The 20,917-nt window shown below is 42.0% G+C and overlaps 1 protein-coding gene across 1 annotated transcript in view; it reads left to right on the forward strand.

Annotated features, from left to right (window-relative positions):
- Positions 1-20,917, forward strand: part of TNR (tenascin R) — a 211,631-nt gene that overhangs the window by 22,430 nt on the left and 168,284 nt on the right. Inside the window, exon 5 of the mRNA XM_033917218.1 lies at positions 464-579. Coding sequence (XP_033773109.1) covers positions 464-579 — 116 coding nt within the window. The remainder of the gene's footprint in view (positions 1-463; positions 580-20,917) is intronic.

Here is a 20,917-nt window from a genome sequence, read left to right on the forward strand (position 1 = left end):
TGGTCTGATCATGCAGTTCATGAGTTGATCAGTACATTTGGTAGTTATATAAGCAATCTCTAGTTTTTATGTTTTGAGTTTAGTGCTATAACTAATGTAATGTAATGTAATGTAATGTATTGTCTGAATGGTAAAAAAAGCAACACCCCACAAACCTTCCACTTGCCTTCCAGCAAAGCACTCTCACATAATATATGTATTATTTTATGTATTGATTGGGATTTTATTAGCCGCCTCTTTGAAGAGATTCACCCAAGGTGCTGTACAGCAGATATCTCTCAACATTAAAAATTGCAGCTGTCTTTACCAATTTAAGAGCTCTGCAAAAATACTCTATCCATCTAAACTTAAAGGACAGTAGTTGAGTGGGAGACTGCAAACAAAAAGGGGCAGTAATCAGAACAGATAAGAAGGGGAAAGAGTTGCAAGGAGAAGAGAGTGATATGCCACTGCTGTTTTTCAGATCTCCCATCTCCCACGGGGCTAAAGTTTAAAGCCATCACAGAAACCACAGTGGAAATGCAGTGGGAGCCTTTCTCCTTTACCTTTGATGGCTGGGAAATCAGCTTCATCCCCAAGGTAGGGGGACATGCCAAGTCTCTTAGTCGCTAATATAGATCAAAATGTCATGTAACTACAAAAAATTCAAACGTAAAATGCTTCTGCACATTAGCTAATGTTGAAGGTATTTTCTTGAGTTCAATATTTTTTATTGAGTTTTTTGAAAAAATATAAGAAACAGTTCAAGTACAGGGTATCAAAAAATAAAACAAAACATTTAGTATAACAAATATTCAGTTGTATTGTGCAATGTAGAATTGAATCGTTTTAAAAGATCTAAAGTACTAGGACTGTTCATGAAAAGATAATAAAAGAAAAGATAAGAGGAAAGAGAAATTGAAAGAAGAAAGAAAAATAATAAAATGAGGAAAAAGATGAAGGTAAAGAAAAAGAAGATGAAGAAGAGAGGAGTGTCTAAGAAATAGATTGAACATATGAGTCTAGGAATTTCCAGGGTGATTTACATTGTGTCAAACTTTTGGAAAGTCGAATTATATTTTTCTTTTCATAAGCATATGATTCAAATTTATGATACATGCTCAAAGAATTCCACCAAAAGGTATAGTTTAGTAATGAAGAGGACTTCCAATTTTTCAAGATGTGCATAAGGGCAGTCACAAACATTGTATCAATGAGTTTAGGAGGACAGTTAGACTGTGTAAAACAAGGGTGTTGAGATCGGAGAATTATAATGTCAAAGGAAATTTCTTCTGAACAATTGGTAATAGACTTTATGGTGTCCCAAATGCATGTCCAAAAGGAACGAACTTTAGCACAGTGAAAAAGCATGTGATCAAGAGTCCCAGCTTCTTTCATACAATTCCAACATATAGAGTCTTGTTTTAGGTTAGCTTTCCACATCCGAAAGGGTGTCCATACCGCATTCCACATAATGAAGAACATTGATTGTGAGACTCTGGATGATAAAAGAGGTCGGTTTGTCGATGACCAGAAGAGTTCCCAGTCAACATCAGTAAGTGAGGTTGTCAGCATAGATTCCCAATGTTTCATGGAATGAGAGGAAAATGTGAAAGAGTGATCTCTTAGAATACTATAAAAGAGAGATATCGCTTTACCTTTTGATATAGCCAATGTGGACCAGTGATACAAGGTGTGAATGGATGTCATATAATCAAAGCGTATAGACATAGAAGATAACGTCTTAGTAAGAGAAAGCCACTGTGAGTAAGCAGAAGGAGACAATGAGTAAGTAGAGCAAATTGTGACAAAGGGAACAAACGAAGTGAGAGTGGTTATCTGATGGAGAGACCACAAACCAGCCCGCTGCCACCTTTTCCATGAAAGAGATTTACTATTGATTTGGATTTTGGGGTTATTCCAAATGGACAAGAGTGGACTGTCTTTAATTGAAATCTCTGCGATTACGTCTAGTATGTGAAGGGCATGCTGCGTTGCACTCAATAAGGAGTATTTTCTCAAAAGTTTGGGCACTGGCACCGTCAACAAGCATGAAACATGTAATGGTGCACATAAAAACCGTTCCAGGTCAAACCAGGTTGGTGAGTCTTGGGTACTAGGGTTAATAATCCAATAGGCTCCATATTTGGCCAATGATGCGATATAATAAAAATGAAAATCTGGTACATTCAAACCCCCATTAATTTTAGAGGCTTTCAGCTTGTCGAGAGCAATACGAGGTTTTTTGTTGTTCCACACAAAGTCAGATATTTTCTTATTCAACCAATGAAAAAATTTCTTCTTGCATAAGGAGGGAAGCATTGAGAGGGTATAGTTTATCTGAGGAGTAAGGGTCATTTTGATAGAAGCTATTCTGCCCCACCATGAAAGGAAGAGTGGAGACCAACGAGACAGGGTGTTAAGAACTAAACTTTTAATTTTAGATATGTTTAGATCTTGAGTTTGAATCGGATCTTTATGTATTAACACTCCCAAGTATTTTACAGCTCCGTGTGACCACGTGAAGGGAAATTGGGCGAGATCTGAGGGGTAAATAAGATCATTAAGAGGGAAAATTTCTGATTTTTCCCAGTTAACTGAGTATCCAGAAAGCTTGGAGTAATGAGAGACAATATTAACGTATGAGGGAAGGGAAGCAACAGGATCTCGGATAAAGAGAAGGACATCATCAGCGTATGCTGCTAATTTGATATGACAATAAGTGGTTTCAATTCCTGTTATTGTTGGGCATTGTCGGATAGCAGAGAGGAGAGGTTCCAACGCTAAATTAAATAGCAGCGGCGACAGAGGGCAGCCCTGGCGAGTGCCTCTATGTAGGGAGAATTTGTTGGAGAGAGAATTATTAATTAAAATGCGAGCTGTGGGTTGATGATATAAAGTTTTAATCCAATCTGTATAGAACGGGCCAAAATTGTACCACTTTAAAATTTGGAATAGAAAAGGCCATTCAACTCGGTCAAAGGCCTTTTCGGCATCTATGGCCAAACCGATTACGGGATCTGAGAGTGTTTTAGCATGGGCATTAATATGATGAAAGAGGCGTATATTGTCTCCTATAAACCTTTGTTTAATAAACCCCGTTTGATCTTTGTGAATAAGAGAGGGGATCACTTTGTTGAGTCTCAGTGCAAGAAGTTTTGCCATGATCTTGTAATCTAAATTAAGAAGAGAAATGGGGCGAAAGTTTTTAACCAAGGTAAGGTCTCTGTCAGGTTTGGGAATGACTACTATAGTGGCCTCAGTGAAGTTGAATTGTTTGTCTGGATCAGAGTGGAGGAATTCATAGTAAGAAAGAAGATGAGGAGCCAGAAGATTACGAAACTGCTTAAAAAATTCATTGGTAAACCCGTCAGGACCTGGGGCTTTGCCGGTAGGCATAGCTGATATTGCGGCTTCTATTTCAGATACAGTAATGGGAGAGTCCAGTTTCAATTTCACAGAGTCCGATAAGGTCGGATGAACCAAAGAAGCAAGAAAAGAGTCTATCCCCGATTCTGAAGCAGAAAAATCAGATTTATATAAAGTAGTATAGAAGTTTTCAAATTGAGAAGAGATCAGAGACCGGGTTTTAACCATCTGCCCCATTGGGTTTTGAATGGCTGTGATATGTAGGCGTTTGGATTTGGTTTTAAGATATGTTGAAGGTATTTTCAGTTGGTTGTTCTGGTATAGACTATTGTAATATTATTCATTTGGGTTTACCCGATAAACAATTGATTAAGCTGCAAATTGTACAAAATGCTGCTACTAAAATTGATTTTTTTTTTGGGGGGGGAGATTGCTCATGGACCAAAAAGAGCCTGGCCAGCAGCCTGGAGTCCTCAGTACTGAAGTTTGGCTGTCTCCTGGCAGCCATTTTAGGAGAAATAACTGCGTATGAAGAACGGGTGATTCTATGACGTCACAACGCAAAAAAACGCGATGACGTTTTTGTGCCCCTTGGGCGTGCTTGCAGCGGCTGCTCCGCACTACATCAACACTGTTGATTACATCCTAAACCACGCCGATATCGCTGTTATACAAAAAAGTATAGCAGAACGCTTAGAAGCTTACCATGTAAACCTAATGAAACTTCACCTCCCCCAAACACAATGACAAGTTATAAATTAAATAAATGAAGATTGGGAAGTGAGGTTCACATATTTTAGCTTAGCTATGCATGTTAGGGTGGGTGAAAAAAAAATTAATATTATGTCTTTGGTAACCTTAGTCAGGACTTGAACCCCTGCCCTTTGGAAGATACATGCAGTGCTTTTAAGCACTTGAGCTATGTTGGGGATTTGGGAATGGGAGTCTCCAGAAATGACTTTAGGTACAAGCTTAGAAGCTTACCATGTAAACCTAATGAAACTTCACCTCCCTCAAACATAATGACAAGTTATAAATTAAATAAATGAAGATTGGGAAGTGAGGTTCACATATTTTAGCTTAGCTATGCATGTTTGGGTGGGTGGAAAATAAAAAGAATATTATGTCTTTGGTAACCTTAATCAGGACTTGAACCCCTGACCTTTGGAAGATACATGCAGTGCTTTTAAGCACTGAGCTATGTTGGGGACTTGGGAATAGGAGTCTCCAGAAATGGCTTTAGGTACAAGCTTTGACAAGGGGTAATCATTGCAAGTATCTACAGGTGTATTTGATCTGAGAACACCCAATGAATGTCCAAAACAATTTCAAAATTCTAACGGCTTCTATGACGTCAGATGCTACTTTATGGTTAGGGTTAGGGCTACAGTTAAGTAGCTCAGTAGCTCAGTGAGTAAATGTGCTGTACCAATCATCCATAGGTTGTGAGTTCAACTCCCGGCTTGTCTTTTACTTGATTATAACTTTTACTTGATTATGCTGCAGGAGTGTGTTGTTGGGGTGTTGCAGGGGTGTCTAGGATGACAGAGAATAGTCACTTGCATTTTCAACAATGCATTTGAATTTCTTAAGATGAAACCTTAGTGAGCTGGGGGAGGAAGGTCACCGCAGCCTCGCGCCTCAGATGAAAAGGTTAATTTTTTAGGGACTGTGTAAGCTGATCTGGGACAGTCTTCAGCGACTCAGAGCCCTCCTCCCGGCTGGGCAGAAGGAGGAGGCTTTGGCGGTGGTGGTTTTGGTGGTGAGTGAGGGCGGGAGGGGGAAGTCGCCTGGCTGCTGCATCTGCACTCCTGCTGGCCACAGACCTACTGATCACAGAGCAGAGATCACAGAAGCACGCAGGTATGTGTGCATGTGCAGCTAGGGTTTTATTATATAGGATATACACCTATCGCATCTCATTTTCATCACAAACACATTAGCGAGACTATACACAATACATTACAAAGTTGAGCTTGGGTTTGATAAAATAAACAGCATAATTTTGACTCTGTATTACATTTATTGAACCATACTTAAGAATATGGGTGTTGCATCCGTGACAACGGTGCTTTACACCATTGAGCTACCAGTCTTTTGCCTCAACTGACTGTGATATGATAGCTAAGTAGAGTATACTTTAGCACATCACTAAGGTATGCTATGATAGGGGAACCAGAGACACAGGTGTAGGTCAGTGAGTAAAAGCACTATATCGATCATCTGTAGGATGTGAGTTCAACTCCCGGCTTGTCTTTTACTTGTGGCATATCTACCTTCCAGGTGCACCTTGATGATGTCACAATGAGATCAGCATTGTGCTGCTTGCTACTTCCTCTTCCTGTGAACTAGAAGCCACATTCAGGTCTAATCTGTGTTTTGATTCTGTTTCTAAGTTGGGCCAGTGTAAGTTATGGGATTTACCTTTGTTCTGAAGAATGAGCTGATTGTTGCAATGTTTTAAGACCAGGAGAGTGTTCTTTCGAGCAAGATATCACTTCTAAACTATCCTCTCTGAAATAATGTCTCTGGGAAATCGAGAGAAAGCTTATTGGATGACTTAGGGTGCCTTTCCTGCCAGTCTTTGTGGAACTTAAACGAAGTTTATAGGGTGTTCAAAGTCCTATCCTTTCCACTTCTAATAGGAGGTGAGTATGACATTTCTGTACAGCTTTCTGTGTAGCATACATCTACCGGTTCCCACCTTCCATACTGATAATGTAAGTTCAACACCCACTCGGTACGTTTCATCTTCTAGTTCTCCTTTGAAACATAACATATTTTTTTTCCTTGTATTAATGGTAAACTGTACAATTCTGATATCCTAGAGGAAAAAGATACAACACAGCAGTGTTCTCTGTCTGCCATTCCCTACCTCACTGATATTGCTAGATCAACTAATATATAGTTTACAAAATGGTATACTGTGTTTTAGTTATCTTTTTCATCATCCTATACTTACAATGCTGAATGCCTTGAATGAGTGATAATAAAGAGTATAAATAAAGTATAATTTAAAAAAAAAAAAAAAAACCGTACCCACGTCTATCACGGGTCCATTGGAGACGTCTTAATGACGTTTCAGAAACCTGCGTCTATTTTGCGCAAAGAGGTTGTAGGGACGTCTACCGCACGCCTAAGTACCGTTTGATTGACACTTGCGTTTCCCGGATGTCTAAAGCACGCCTATGTTAGACGTACTAATAGAGAATTTACCCCAAAGTGCATACACATAAGCAATCAAGTAATATAGTCTATTGCACTCTTCTCTAACAAATAAACTAAAGCTGTTTTAACCCTTTACCCTCCCTCCCCCTCCCCACCCCTCCTGGATATGTATAACAATATTTCATGACTCAAAGGGAAATACTAATAATAATTATATTACTACTTATATTATAATTTACAATATTTTGTTAATCTTGTGCACGTGCTAAAAACACTAGTGCACCTTAGTAAAAGGAGCCCTAAGTTTAAATTGCTACTTTGTTTTTAAAATACTATATGGCTTCAGCACTGATTGCCTGCTAGGCTATGTGACGTTATATTGTCCCATGAGAAGTATAAGTTATTCTCAAGGATTTAGGGCTCCTTTTAACAAGGTGCACTAGCAGGGTTAGCGCGTCGGACATTTCATCACGCGCTAACCCCCGCAGCAAGCCAAAAACTAACGCCTCGTCAATGGAGGCGTTAGCAACTAGAGCGGCAGGCGGTTTAACGTGCGGTATTCTGCGCGTTAAACCCCTACCGCAGCTTGATAAAAGGAGCCCTTAGACTAGCATTACCAACTAAACAGAATTTACAAGAAAACTAGAAAGACCTGGAATTATGGAACTCTTTACCATGGGAGGTAAAGAATGTTGCCGGGCATTTTGCATTTAGAAAACTGTTGAAAACTTGATTGTTTCAAAAATATTATCAGTGATATTATGGGCTCCTTTTACAAAGGTGCGTTAGGGCCTTAACGCGCGGAATAGCACACGCTAAAATGCCGCGCATGCTAGCCACTACCGTCTCCTTTTAAGCAGGCGGTTATTTTTTGGCTACCGTGTGCTAATCTTGTGCATGCGCTAAAAACGCTAGCGCACCTTAGTAAAAAGAGCCATATATTTTGTAATTTTTTTATACTAATGATGCTTTTTAGTTCTATTATATAGGCACTTTGTATGAGATTTGTTTCATATATATATTGAATTGCATTGTATTAGATTTCACCAATTAAAATATATTTTTCTTATTGTTATCCACCTTGAACCCTCCAGATTAAATGAAATATAAATGCCTACATCAATTTAAATTAAAATATAATTATATAGAAAGAGATTAGATATAGAAAACATGTAACATTTTCCAAACACACCATTTTAATTTATGATAGTATTAAATACTTGAAAGCAGGGTTACCATATGGCTCCAGAAAAAAGGAGGACGGATTGAGACATCCAGGTTTTACTTCCGTTGCTTTTAATGGATATAAAACCTGGATGTCTCAATCCATCCTCCTTTTTCTGGAGCCATATGGTAATCCTACATTAAAGGGAAGCAGTAGATCGAGAGGAAACGGAATGAGATTACAGGAGTAATGTTAGGAGCTATTTTTTCATAGACAGGGTGGTGGATGTTTGGAATATCCTCCCGTGGGAGGTGATTGTAGAAGAAAACAGTGACTGAATTCAAAAGCGAATGGAATGAATACAAAGGATACTTATATGATTACAGGTTGAAATCAAAACAAAAACTTGTAGATGCTTGACAGCAATTCCAAGATGCTGTCAAGAAAAGCGACCAAGATGGTAAAGGAGATGGAACTCCTTTCATATGAGGAAAGACTAAAAAGACAGACATGGGCGAAGCTACTGCTTGCCCTGGATCGGTAGTATGGAATGTTGCTACTCTTTGGGGTTTTGCCAGGTAATAGTCACCTGGATTGACCACCGTGTGGACAGGCTACTGCTAGATGGACAGGCTACGGACCATTGGTCTGACCCAGTAAGGCTATTCTTATGTTATTATGTAGTAAGACCGGTACTGAACTGACTTCTACAGTTTGTGTTTCAATAATGGCAAAACAGGACAGACATTTACGACCTTATCCCAATTATAGATGGGTAGGCCTGGGCTTTCATAGCAACTCCTGCAATTTGGAAGTAGGACCAGTGCCAGGCAGACTTCTGCACTCTGTGACCCAAGGATAGAAGGGCCAGATCAAGAACAAGTGTCGGAGGCAGGCACCGCGTCGGAGGCAGCGTCAGACTCCCCCTTGAAAAGGGGCGGAGCCAACGGCGCGCAGCCGTTCGGCGCGCGGCGAAGGCGAGCGGCAAAGGCGCTCGCCTTAGCGAGAGCGCCTTTGCGAAGGGCCTTGCAAGGGACGAGCGCTACACTCTCAAGAACACCAGAGGAGAACTGACCGGTAAGGAACCGACAAGCAAGGAAGCAGCAGGCAAGGGACACAAGCACACAGGCACTGTAACACAAACAGACTCACTCAAATAGGAAGCCTGCAGTCAGGAAGTCAGAAGGAAAGGGGGAGGTAGGATCAGTAGGAAAAAAGAGCACAAGTAGGTCACATCAAATCACTCAGACAACCCACGAGTAAAGCACGAAATGGAAGCCCAAGGAAGTCAGAAGATGAGCTTTCCTGTCTTCTGCATCGACTGCAATATGTATGACTACCTTCCTTCGGGGATCCAGGCATACATTTGCGATCGATGCATGGAGATGGATAGCTTGAAATGTCAGGTAAGACTATTGGAGGGAACAGTGATGGAACTTGAAGACAGAATCCGAGCACAGGAGAAGATTCTAGTGGAGTACAGCCCAAACGACGAGGTCAAGGATCTAGAAATGTTCATAGAGGAAGCCCATAAGCACCATGTAGAGATCCCAGGGCTGGAAAACTGTACTCAGGAAACCCATGTGAATAGAGAAGACACCCATGCAAACACAGAAGAAAACGAAGACGAGGTAGGAGACAACCGCACACCAGGAGGAATAGTGAGAGCACAGGAAGATGTCCCCCCGCTCAAAGAACAGGAAACAATTTCAAGAGTATCATTGGAGGAAGATGACTGGCCCTACTCCAAGGACGTGGACCTACGCCCCCCAAGGAACTCCCGAATAAAGAAGATGGGGATCATCATAGGCGACTCCATTATACGACACGTGGACAGCCACACCGCAGGAGGAAGAGAGGACAGAGTCGTCACCTGTCTGCCTGGAGCAAGAGTAAAGGATGTGACCAACAGGATCTCCAGGATCATAGATGGAGCAGGGGGAGTGGACACCGCTGTGCTTATCCACGTGGGAACAAATGATGTGAGCGGGCGGAAGTATGACAGGGAAGAGATGAAGGGCCAGCTCCGCTCACTCGGAAGACAACTGAAGATCAGGGAGGTGAAGGTGGCCTTCTCTGAAATCCTTCCTGTACCAAGAGCAGATGGAAAGAGACAAGGGGAATTGCAAGCGATCAACGCCTGGATGAGACGATGGTGCGAAGACGAAGGCTTCGACTTCGTGCGAAACTGGACGGCGTTCTGGGGAAAAAGCAAGTACTACAGAAGGGATGGACTACACCTCAACAAGGAAGGAGCAAGAGTTTTGGCAGGCAACATGAAGAAAGCAATAGAGAAGGCTTTAAACTGAAGGACAGGGGAAAGCCGACAGTCGACCACCGGTCGATGGTACGGACAACAGGATGCCCCGACGTAGGAACAAAGGACTACTACTCATACACAAGAGAGGTCAACCTCACAGCCAACAAAGGAGAACAAGCAGGAAGGGACAACTCAGACACAGGAGGGGATGACCACACAGCAAACATGGGAGATAACACAGGAGCAGTAAAGGATACCGTAAATGAAACTGTAAGGACAGCCAAGAGTAGAAGGTCCAAAAAGGTAACACGAAGGGAACTTAGATGCATGTATACAAATGCTAGAAGTCTAGGAAAGAAAATGGGAGAACTAGAGACGATAGCAAGACATGAGAACATGGATATCATTGGCATAACGGAAACATGGTGGAATGAAGAGAACAAATGGGACACAGTACTACAGGGATACAAACTATATAGAAGGGATCGAGAAGGGCAGAAAGGTGGAGGTATTGCCCTATATGTTAAGGAAGGAATAGATTCTGTTGGAATGATTACAACAGACAGGAAAGAGAAGCTGGAGTCCCTCTGGATCAATATTCCTGGTCAAAATGGCGCAGATACAAAAATTGGCCTTTACTATCGTCCCCCAGGACAGGCGGAAGACACTGACTCAGAAATGATGGAGGAAATCAAACAAGTATGCAAGACAGGCAATGTAGTTATATTGGGAGACTTCAATCTCCCAGGAATAGACTGGAAACTAGGAGCCTCCAACTGCGGCAAGGAGGCAAAGTTCCTGGAGGTGCTAGGGGATTGCTTCCTGGAGCAAATGGTAAAAGAGCCGACAAGAGGCGACGCCACCTTGGACTTGGTCCTAAATGGTCTCACGGGACCGATAACAGAAGTAGAAGTCATGGCTCCACTGGGAACGAGTGATCACAATGTAATCAACTTTAAACTGGACATCGGGAAAGGGAAACATGCCAAAACCTTAACCACCACCTTAAACTTTAAAAAGGGTAAATACGATTGCATGAGAGCCATGGTAACAAAACGACTCGAGAAGATGGTGGACAAACTTGAAACAGTAGATCAGGCATGGTGCCTATTGAAAAATACTATTGCAGAAGCGCAAGATCTCTACATTCCGAGGATTTCCAAAGATCGGAGAACTAAAGGCAAAGGAAAACCGGCATGGCTTACCATACAGGTGAAGGAAGCCATAAAAGAAAAGAAGGACTCTTTCAAAAAATGGAAATGCACAAAGACAACCGAAGCCTGGAACAAACATAAAGATGAACAGAAGAAATGTCACAAGGCGGTGAGGGATGCAAAACAGGACTATGAGGAAAAAATAGCCCGGGAGGCCAAAAACTTCAAGCCCTTCTTTAGATACGTGAAGGGGAAAAAACCTGCAAAAGAGGCAGTGGGACCCCTGGACGACAAGGGAAGAAAAGGGTACATCAAGGAAGATAAACAGATCGCAGACAAACTAAATTCCTTCTTTGCGTCCGTCTTTACGAAGGAGGACACCTCAACAATACCTGATGCGGAGAAACTGTTTACAGGAGAAATAGAGGACAGCCTCACCACAGTTGAAGTGAACTTAGATCAGATATACTACCAGATCGACAAACTTAAAAGTGACAAATCCCCTGGACCGGATGAAATTCACCCAAGAGTCTTGAAGGAATTGAAGGTTGAAATCGGAGAGTTATTGCAAAAACTTGCAAACCTGTCAATCAGAACTGGTCAGATACCAGACGACTGAAAGAAAGCGAACGTCACGCCAATTTTCAAAAAAGGATCGAGAGGAGAACCGGGCAATTATAGACCTGTGAGTCTTACGTCTGTCCCAGGCAAGATGATTGAATCACTGATCAAGGATAGCATAGTTCAGCACTTGGACACACACGACTTGATGAAACCCAGTCAACATGGATTCAGGAAAGGGAAATCGTGTTTGACGAATTTACTCCAATTCTTTGAGACCGTGAACGAGCAAATTGATAGTGGAAAGCCGGTGGACATAATATACTTGGACTTCCAGAAAGCGTTCGACAAAGTTCCACACGAAAGACTTCTCAGGAAACTACAAAGCCATGGCATAGAGGGAGATATACAAAGATGGATACGCAAATGGCTGGATAACAGGAAGCAGAGAGTGGGCATTAATGGGAAGTTCTCCGACTGGGAGATAGTGACTAGTGGTGTACCCCAGGGCTCAGTACTTGGACCGATCCTTTTTAATATTTATATCAATGACTTGGAAAACGGAACATCCAGTGAGATCATCAAGTTTGCAGATGACACAAAACTCTGCCGGGCAATCAGATCGCAGGAGGATAGTGAGGAACTCCAGAGCGATTTGTGTCGGTTAGAAAAATGGGCGGAGAAATGGCAGATGAAGTTCAACGTGGAGAAATGCAAGGTAATGCATTTAGGCAGTAAGAATAAGGAATATGAGTACAGAATGTCAGGTGCAAGTCTGGGAAAAAGTGTACAAGAAAGGGATCTGGGTGTACTGATAGATAGGACCCTGAAGCCGTCAGCACAATGCGCGGCAGCGGCAAAGAAGGCAAATAGAATGTTGGGCATGATAAAGAAAGGAATCTCGAGTAGATCGGAGAAAGTTATAATGCCGCTTTATAGGGCAATGGTCAGACCCCACTTGGAATACTGCGTCCAACATTGGTCTCCCTACCTAAAGAAGGATATAAAACTGCTGGAGAGGGTGCAGAGACGAGCAACCAAACTAGTGAAGGGTATGGAGAAACTGGTATATGAGGATCGACTTAAAACACTGGGATTGTTCTCCCTTGAGAAAAGGAGACTGCGTGGGGATATGATCGAGACCTTCAAAATACTGAAAGGAATCGACAAAATAGAGCAGAGAAGATTATTTACATTGTCCAATTTGACACGGACAAGAGGACATGAAATGAAGCTAAGGGGGGACAAGTTCAGGACTAATGTCAGAAAGTTCTGATTCACACAGAGAGTGGTTGGCATCTGGAATACTCTCCCAGGGGAGATTATTGCAGAATCGACAGTCCTAGGCTTCAAAAGCAAACTAGATGCATATCTCCTTGAGAGAGGCATATAAAGTATGGTTGGCTATAAAATAAACCAGGTGTATACCTGGCAGGGCCTCCGCGTGTGCGGATCGCCGGACTTGATGGACCGAAGGTCTGATCCGGAGATGGCGCTTCTTATGTTCTTATGTTCTTAAGTGTGTGTTGATATTGAGTAAAATGGCTGTTTGCAACATTGTTAGATTGCTGGTTTATTCAAATATTAACAATTAATGGGACAATCCAAAATTATAAAACACTCTTCTATGACTGTGTGATTGTCCTATTTGTTATGCCAGTATTTGATCATGATGGAGTGTAACCTGCTTTGAGTGGCAGATAAGGCTCTGATCACATTATTGGGCAAACTAGATCAGTGTTTCTCAACTTCTTCAAGCTAAGTACTCCCTAAGTCTAACAAATATCAACCAAGTACCCCCGCCCAAGCTCTGCCCCAGACTCCCCCCCCTTAATATTAGTACTAATTATAATGCAATTTATTCCATTCATTTTTCATATATACACAATATAATCTTATTAATACATAATGGTAACCACAAAATTAAAAAAACACAAAGCACACTGTACGCAGAGAAAATGTTAATTATCATTTATATTTGGGGGGGTTCAAAGAGGTCAAGTCAGATGACTTTAAAATATGCAATGTCAACTCAGTAACAACTATAGTAAACTAGACAAATATAGTACAAAATATAGACAACAGATATAAATTCTCAAAACTGACACATTTTGATCACTAAATTGAAAATAAAATCATTTTTCCTACCTTTGTTGTCTGGTGATTTCATGAGTCTCTGGTTGCACTTCCTTTTGACTGTGCATCTAATACAGTAAAACCTTGGTTGCGAGCATAATTCATTCCAGAAGCATGCTTGTAATCCAAAGCACTCATATATCAAAATGAATTTCCCCATAGGAAATAATGGAAACTCAGATGATTCATTCCATAACCCGAAAACATTAATATAAAATACTATATGTACTTGTATTGCAAGACCTTGCTCATTTAGAACAGTCACTACACTTCTGCAGCGTCAGAGAGAGAAGAACCATTTGATGATGTGACACGTGTATACTGTATGTACTCGTATCGCAAGACTTTGCTTGTTTAGAACAGTCACTACACTCCTGCAGTGTCAGAAAAAGAAGAACCATCAGCTCAGTTGTGATGTGTTGCTTGTATTGCAACTCAGTTTCAAGACATTGCTTGTATATCAAGTTAAAATTTAATAAAATGTTTTGCTTGTCTTGCAAAACACTTGCAAACAAGTTACTTGCAATCCAAGGTTTTACTGTATTTCTTTCTTTCTGTCTCCTGCACGCTTCCTCTCCTCTGGACCTCATTCCCTTCCCCAACCACCATCTCTCTATGTCCCTCCTTTCTTTCTTTCTTTCTCTCTCCTCCACCCCTATTGGTAACATGTCTCCCTTTCTTTCTCACTGTCCATCTGTCTTTCTCTCATTCCCTCCCTTTCTGCAAAGGAAGTATGGAAAGAGAGAGAGAGAGAGAGAAAGATCCAGGGTGAATCTCTCCCACCCCCTCCACTGCCACATCCAACATTTCTCCTTCTCTTATCCCCCGGATCATGTGCAGCATTTTTCACTACTGCCCACCAGCCCCATGCTCATTTCTCCTTCTATGATCCCTCTCCAGCACTTGTGAAAAGAGACACTCTCATCATTCTGCAAATAATTTCTAAATGAAGATTAGGTGGGAGAAGGGGGCTGAGCTAGGGGCTGAATAGGGGGAACAACTGGGAGAAGGGAGTTGAACAAGGGGCTGAAAGGAGTGAATCAGTTGGGGAAAAGGAGCTGGGTTTAGAGCTGGGGACTGAAAAGGGAGCAGGCAGGGCCGGATTAAAGGGTAGGCTCAGTAGGTACATGCCTTGGACCCGAAAACATCAGGGGGGCCTGTCGGTGTGGTGCTATGACCAGGGCTGGCATTAGGAGAGGGCAAATAGGGCAGTTGCCCTGGACCCTGCTGTCCGAGCATCTTTCCACCTTGTCGGAGCATCTCCTTCCCTTTCCCTCACCTTCATGGTGCTTTTCCAAACCAGTTTTCTCTCTCAGAGGGGCCCTGATGTGGCAGCTATTCCCACTAGTTGCACGTATGCAGCTGCCCCAAAGCTTGTCCTCTGACGTGATCCAGCAGAAACCAGAAGTTACATCAGAGGAGAAACTTTGGGGCAGCCGCATGCAATTAGTGAGAATGGTTTCTCGATCAGGGCCTGACTGAGAGAGAACTTTGGTTTTGGAAAACATCTGCAAAGATAAGGGGTAGGGAGAGAGATGCCCCAATAAGAGGAAGAGGTTGAGTTGCGCTTTAGGTTTATTGTGTGGAGAAAGAAGGGGGACAGACGCTGAATGGAAGTGGGGAGGGTGAGAGAGGGGGACAGATGCTGAATAGAAATGGAAGGGTGAGAGAGGGGAGCAGACGCTGGAAGGAAGTGAGGAGGAGAGAGAAAAAAAGCATATGCTGGATTGGGGGAAGAGGATAGAGTTAGATACTGGAAGGGGTGAGGGAAAGAGGTGGCAAGCTGTAGGTAGACACAATGAAAGAGGGAAAGTGAGGACTGAATAGTAAGAAAGAATTTAGACAGAGGCAGAAAAAATTGAGAGGGAAGACCAGGGAATAAAAGGAGGAAGGAAGAGGAGAGAGAGATGCCAGAGCATGGGGACAACGAGAAGAGACAGATACCAGATCTGGGGGGAGGAAAGAAGGAGAGAGCGATGCTAAAATGTGTTGGGAGGAAGCGAGCGATGGAAAGGAAGAAGACAGATGCATACCATGGGGGGAACAGAGAGAAGTAGATGAATGCCAGACCAATGGGGAGGAGGGAGAGATGGAAGGGAGAGGCAGACAGTTTTTGAAAGATTCATAGAAAGAGCAGTTGCCATATGGAAGAGGCAGAGAGAGGGGCAGACAGTGGATAGAAGGAAGAGAATGATGAGAAGATGAGGAAAGAGAAAACAAATTTCAAGTTTTATTAAAATTTGATATTCCACTTGTCAGGCTTCTAAGCAGTATACATAAAATTATAAAATCAGGGCTATTTGACTAAGACACAAAAATGTACTGGAATAGTAGGGAGGAAAGGGAGGAACTACACTTCAAGATAGGATAGAAAGCCAATTAAGGATAGTACACAAGGAGGAGACTCATCTGTAATAGTGGAATGGAAAACAGTTTCCTTTAAAGATCGAAGGTATCTCTAAATAGAAATGTTTTAAATTTTGATTTAAATTGAGTTACTATCGTTTCTTCGCGTAACTCAATGGGCATTGAATTCCAGAGCGTGGGTGCGGTGACTGAGAAAATGGTCAAACGTGTCGTACTAATGTGATGCAACAATGGAATGAATAACAGATATTGGGTGTTTGATCAAAGGGTCCTTAATGGAGCATACGGACTTAAGAGTCTATCTATAAGTTCTGAAGAATTTGTGGAACTTGTTTTAAAGGTAAGGAGCAAAATCTTATAAGTGATCTATGTGATACTGGGAGCCAATGGGCCTTGATCTGAAGTGGTGTTACGTGATCAAATTTCTTCACGTTTTCAATAAGCTTTATAGCAGTTTATTGAATTATTTGCAGGCGCCTGAGCTCTTTTTGTGTGGTACCTTTATATGATGCGTTACAATAGTCCAGCTGGGAGATAACAAGGGAGTGTACCAAGATGTTTAGTGAGGAAGGCGCTAGAATTTTAGAAAGTGAACATATCATACGTAGTCTATAGAAGCTCCTTTGTATGATGGCTCTTATTTGCTGCTGATATCTTTGGCCTGAATAAATCCGACCACATCACCCCATACTACAAGAAACTTCACTGGCTACCTATCAAAGCCAGAATAATCTTCAAATTCGGTTGCCTCTGCTTCAAGACTCTTTTCAGCTCCTCTAATCTAATCTAATCTAATCTAATCCTTAGGTTTGTATACCGCATCATCTCCACGTTCGTAAAGCTCGATGCGGTTTACAGTAGGAGAAATAGGAAGGAACTACAACAGAGGGTTAGAGGTAGAAGTGTGAAGAAACACCTCACCCTGCAGGACAAACTCCACTTTTCATGCAGAACATTACTGTTCTCATTTCCTTCTCCCAAAGGATGCAGATTCAAAAGATTCCTCAACAAGACACTCTCCTTTCAAGCAGGGATCTGGAACAACACCTTAAGTGACCTAATCCTGAACTCCCTAACATACAATTCTTTCAGAAAATCACTGAAAACCCACCAATTCGACAAATTTACCCTGATCCCCCAAATCAGCGCTACACCTACTTCTTCTTACACGTTCCTCCCTCCCACCCATGCTACCCCGCCACTTAACTGTCTATCTACCCCTTTCTAAATCTAATTGATGTTACCTCGCTGTACTTACAGCACCTCTTGTTGTACACCGTCTTGAACTGAAAAGGTATGATGGGATATAAATAAAGCTATTATATGTTAGCTTACTGTCAAGGATGACGCCCAAAAGTTTCAGGGATGATACTTAGGACTAGAGTTACTAAAGCACTCAATTGTTTTAATGCATGCTAATGCCAATAAAACAGTGGTGTAGTGAGTGGGGGCAGGGGGTGAAGTGCCCTGGGCACTGTCTTAACACGGTTGCCAGTACCTCTCCTCTTCCCCTCCCCCATCTCCCCACCTACCTCTTCAAATCTTTGCCAGCAGCGAGAAGGATCATCTACCTGCTGCTTTTACCAGCCTCAGCCCTCCCTCACAAATCTTGTGGGTGCAGGATAAGCCCAGTTTACTCTAGGTCCCATAAACTTTTCAGTGCTTTGTTTATGGAGCAGATGTTTTGGGGGCAAGAGACTGAGGCCTAGAGTGTTGAGCTGATTTTAATAATTAGGGATTGTAAGTGATGTATTATGGGTGGTAAGGTACGGGTGTTGACTTTATATATATATATATATATATATATATGTAGATAGGTAGAGAAAAAAGAAGATCCTTTTAAAAAATATGTATTAATAAGCTACACATGACTTTGTTTTGCCCTTTCCAGGGGCTTCATCAGATGCTATAAGATCCACTAGGTGTGTGAATGAGATGTCATCTAAGTGATAGATTTTTCTAAGCTTCTGCGTAGCAGCTGCAAAAACAGCATGCAGTCTCTTTTTATAATAAAGTGTAGCTTATTAATATTTTTGAAAGGGCCTTATCTGATCTGCTTTCTTTCTCTACCACATTGGATTTTGTGATTGACCACCCTACTGCATTAGACTTCCCCCTCCGTATTCGCGAATTCCGTATCTACGGATTCACTTATTCGCGGTTTTAAACGAAAAAAATTACTTTCATTTTTTGGGCTATTTTAAATCCTATAAGCCCCTCCCCCCCTTAAGGCTTACCCGGTGGTCTAGTGGGTTTTCGGGGCAGGAGTGATCTTCCCACACTCCTGCCCCATGCAGATCGCTCACAGGAAATGGCTCGAGAGACTACAGGAGCTCAAGGCAGCCATTTCCTGTGAGCGATCTGCACGGGACAGGAGCATGGGAAGATCGCTCCTGCCTGAAAACTCGCTAGACCACCAGGTAAGGCTTAAGGAGGGGCTCACAGGGCTAAAAATAGCTGGGGGAAGCGGGGGATAAGAGCAGAACCTGCCAGAATATTATTCACGGTTTTTCCATATTCGCTAGCCGGCTCTGCCCCTAACCCCCGTGAATACGGAGTGGGAAGTGTATATATATTGGGTCTAATATTCAGCCAGCAACAGTATGCGGCATCAGGTCTGTTGACGGCCGAGGAGTGAATATCCTGAACTGACTGGGGCATGCACTGGGGCATTGAAAACTGTTGCTAACCAGCTACGATGTGCTCTGCCCCCAGCTCACTCCTAACCTAACCATTTAGAACAGGGGCATCATACTTCAGCCCTCGCTAGGTTGGATTTTCAGGATTTCCCAAATGAATATGCATGAGATCTATTTGCATACAATGGATGCAGTGCATGCAAATAGATCTCATGCCAATTCATTGGGGAACTCCTGAAAACTTGACTGGATTGCGGCCCTCGAGAACCGATGTTAGACAACCGTGAGTTAGAAGATGGTCATTCAGTGGCACTAGCCAGCTAAGGTCCACTAAATATCATGTCCTGGGTCACCCAGTAGGGTTTAACCAGGCAGGAGCTTCTCTTCCCCAGTTAAACCTTTTTTGAATATCAGATGGATGCTGTTTTGTTGTTTTTGCTGTATTTAAGGTTGATTTATGATTTTGTAAACCCCTTCATATTTGTTAATGAATAGCAATTTATTAAGTAAACAAATCTCTGCTGCCGTTCATTTCTGTAAACATAAGTGAATGAATATTGTATGTAATATCATTTAAGCCTAAGAATAAAAGTTTTATTTGGACTAAAATGCTAAAATATTTAGTTCACATTAGTTACTTTTTAATTGATGTTAACTGCAGCATTATGAACCAAATGTTAATAGAAATATAACCTGCATTGCACAGTATTTGAACACTCAAACACTCTGTAGAGACATATGAGTAATATCCAACTGTAAAATTCAAGCCTTTCTTGTGTAGTTTGATGTCAGTAGATTAGGTGCAGCTGTTTGTGGATGAAACGTTCTTTGATTTTTCATTTTTCTCAGTGGCTGATTGGATGGAGATTTCTCTGGTCCACAAATCTCAGGCAAACTCATTAAAAAAAAAAAAAAACACATTTTATATATGTATTCAATTTTAGACTCTGTAGCTCTAAGATATAATATGTCAAATTGATTTTTTTTCACTGATGTGGAATAAAAAGGATTAATTACATGCAAGCTCCTGCACTAATACCTGAAATGGAACCAGTGGTTTTTGTTCAACAGGAAAATTAGGATTTCAAATGAGTGAATAATTTTGAAATGGAAAGTAAAACGCAAATTGAAAATAAAAAAAAGGTCTGGCTATAGCTCATGCCTTTTTTCAGTTGTAGATCAAAGTAAGTTGCATTCACATACCATAAGTACTCACCTGTCCCCAGAGACCTTAGAACTGTAGGCCTGATATTCAGCCATCGCGCTCAGTGTTTTGCTGAGTGGCATAGTAAGGAGGGGCAGGGGTACGGCCCGTCCTGGATGCCATCTTCGCAGGGGCACCCGAGCAAGCTCCTCCCTGCCCCCCCGCATACCTCTTTAAATGTTTGCCGGCACAAGAAACATCTTCCACTTCTGTTGTCACGAGCTGGCGCGAGCAGTAGGTGGAAGATGCTGCTCGCACTGGTGAACATTTCAACAGGTACGCGGGGGTGGGGAAAAGTGAGGGGTAAACAAGTGGCGGGGAAGAGTGGAGGTGCGTGACATTGCGATGCAAAGTGCCAGCATCCCGGGTGCCAACCTCCCTCACTACACCACTGACAACCGGTATTGTACACGGAAACTCAATGCTATGTATGTCTAGGCTCCAGCATTGAATTTCCAGGTTTATGTAGCCAGCTACAAAGGGGTGCTGAAAAGTTCTCAGCCCAAGCAACTAACTTCCTAAATTCTGAAAAGTGTTATCTTATTTCATTAAGTGCCAATTTGCAGAAACGGAATTCTGTGTTTTGACATTGTTTCAGATCATTGATTGAACCATATCCACCTCATTCTCTTCTTGGCAGGGCTGTGTAAAGAGTTTCAGTATCTGGTAACCAGAGCTGAGATTGTGATATCATAATGCCTCATTCCACCAATAAGAGCCAACCTCATCAGTGATGTCACAGTGGCTTGATTTCCCTGTACTTGGCTCACTTTTATTACATACGAGGAGGTGCTGAAAAGGTCTCAGCCCAACCCACCAACTTCCTAAATTATGAGCATTATTTTGCCACTGTAGCTGAAAAGAGCGGTATCTTACGTCATTAAGTGTCAATTTGCAGAAATGAATTTTTTTGTT

Source organism: Geotrypetes seraphini, chromosome 12 (assembly GCF_902459505.1).
Source record: "Geotrypetes seraphini chromosome 12, aGeoSer1.1, whole genome shotgun sequence".
NCBI lineage: Eukaryota > Metazoa > Chordata > Amphibia > Gymnophiona > Dermophiidae > Geotrypetes > Geotrypetes seraphini.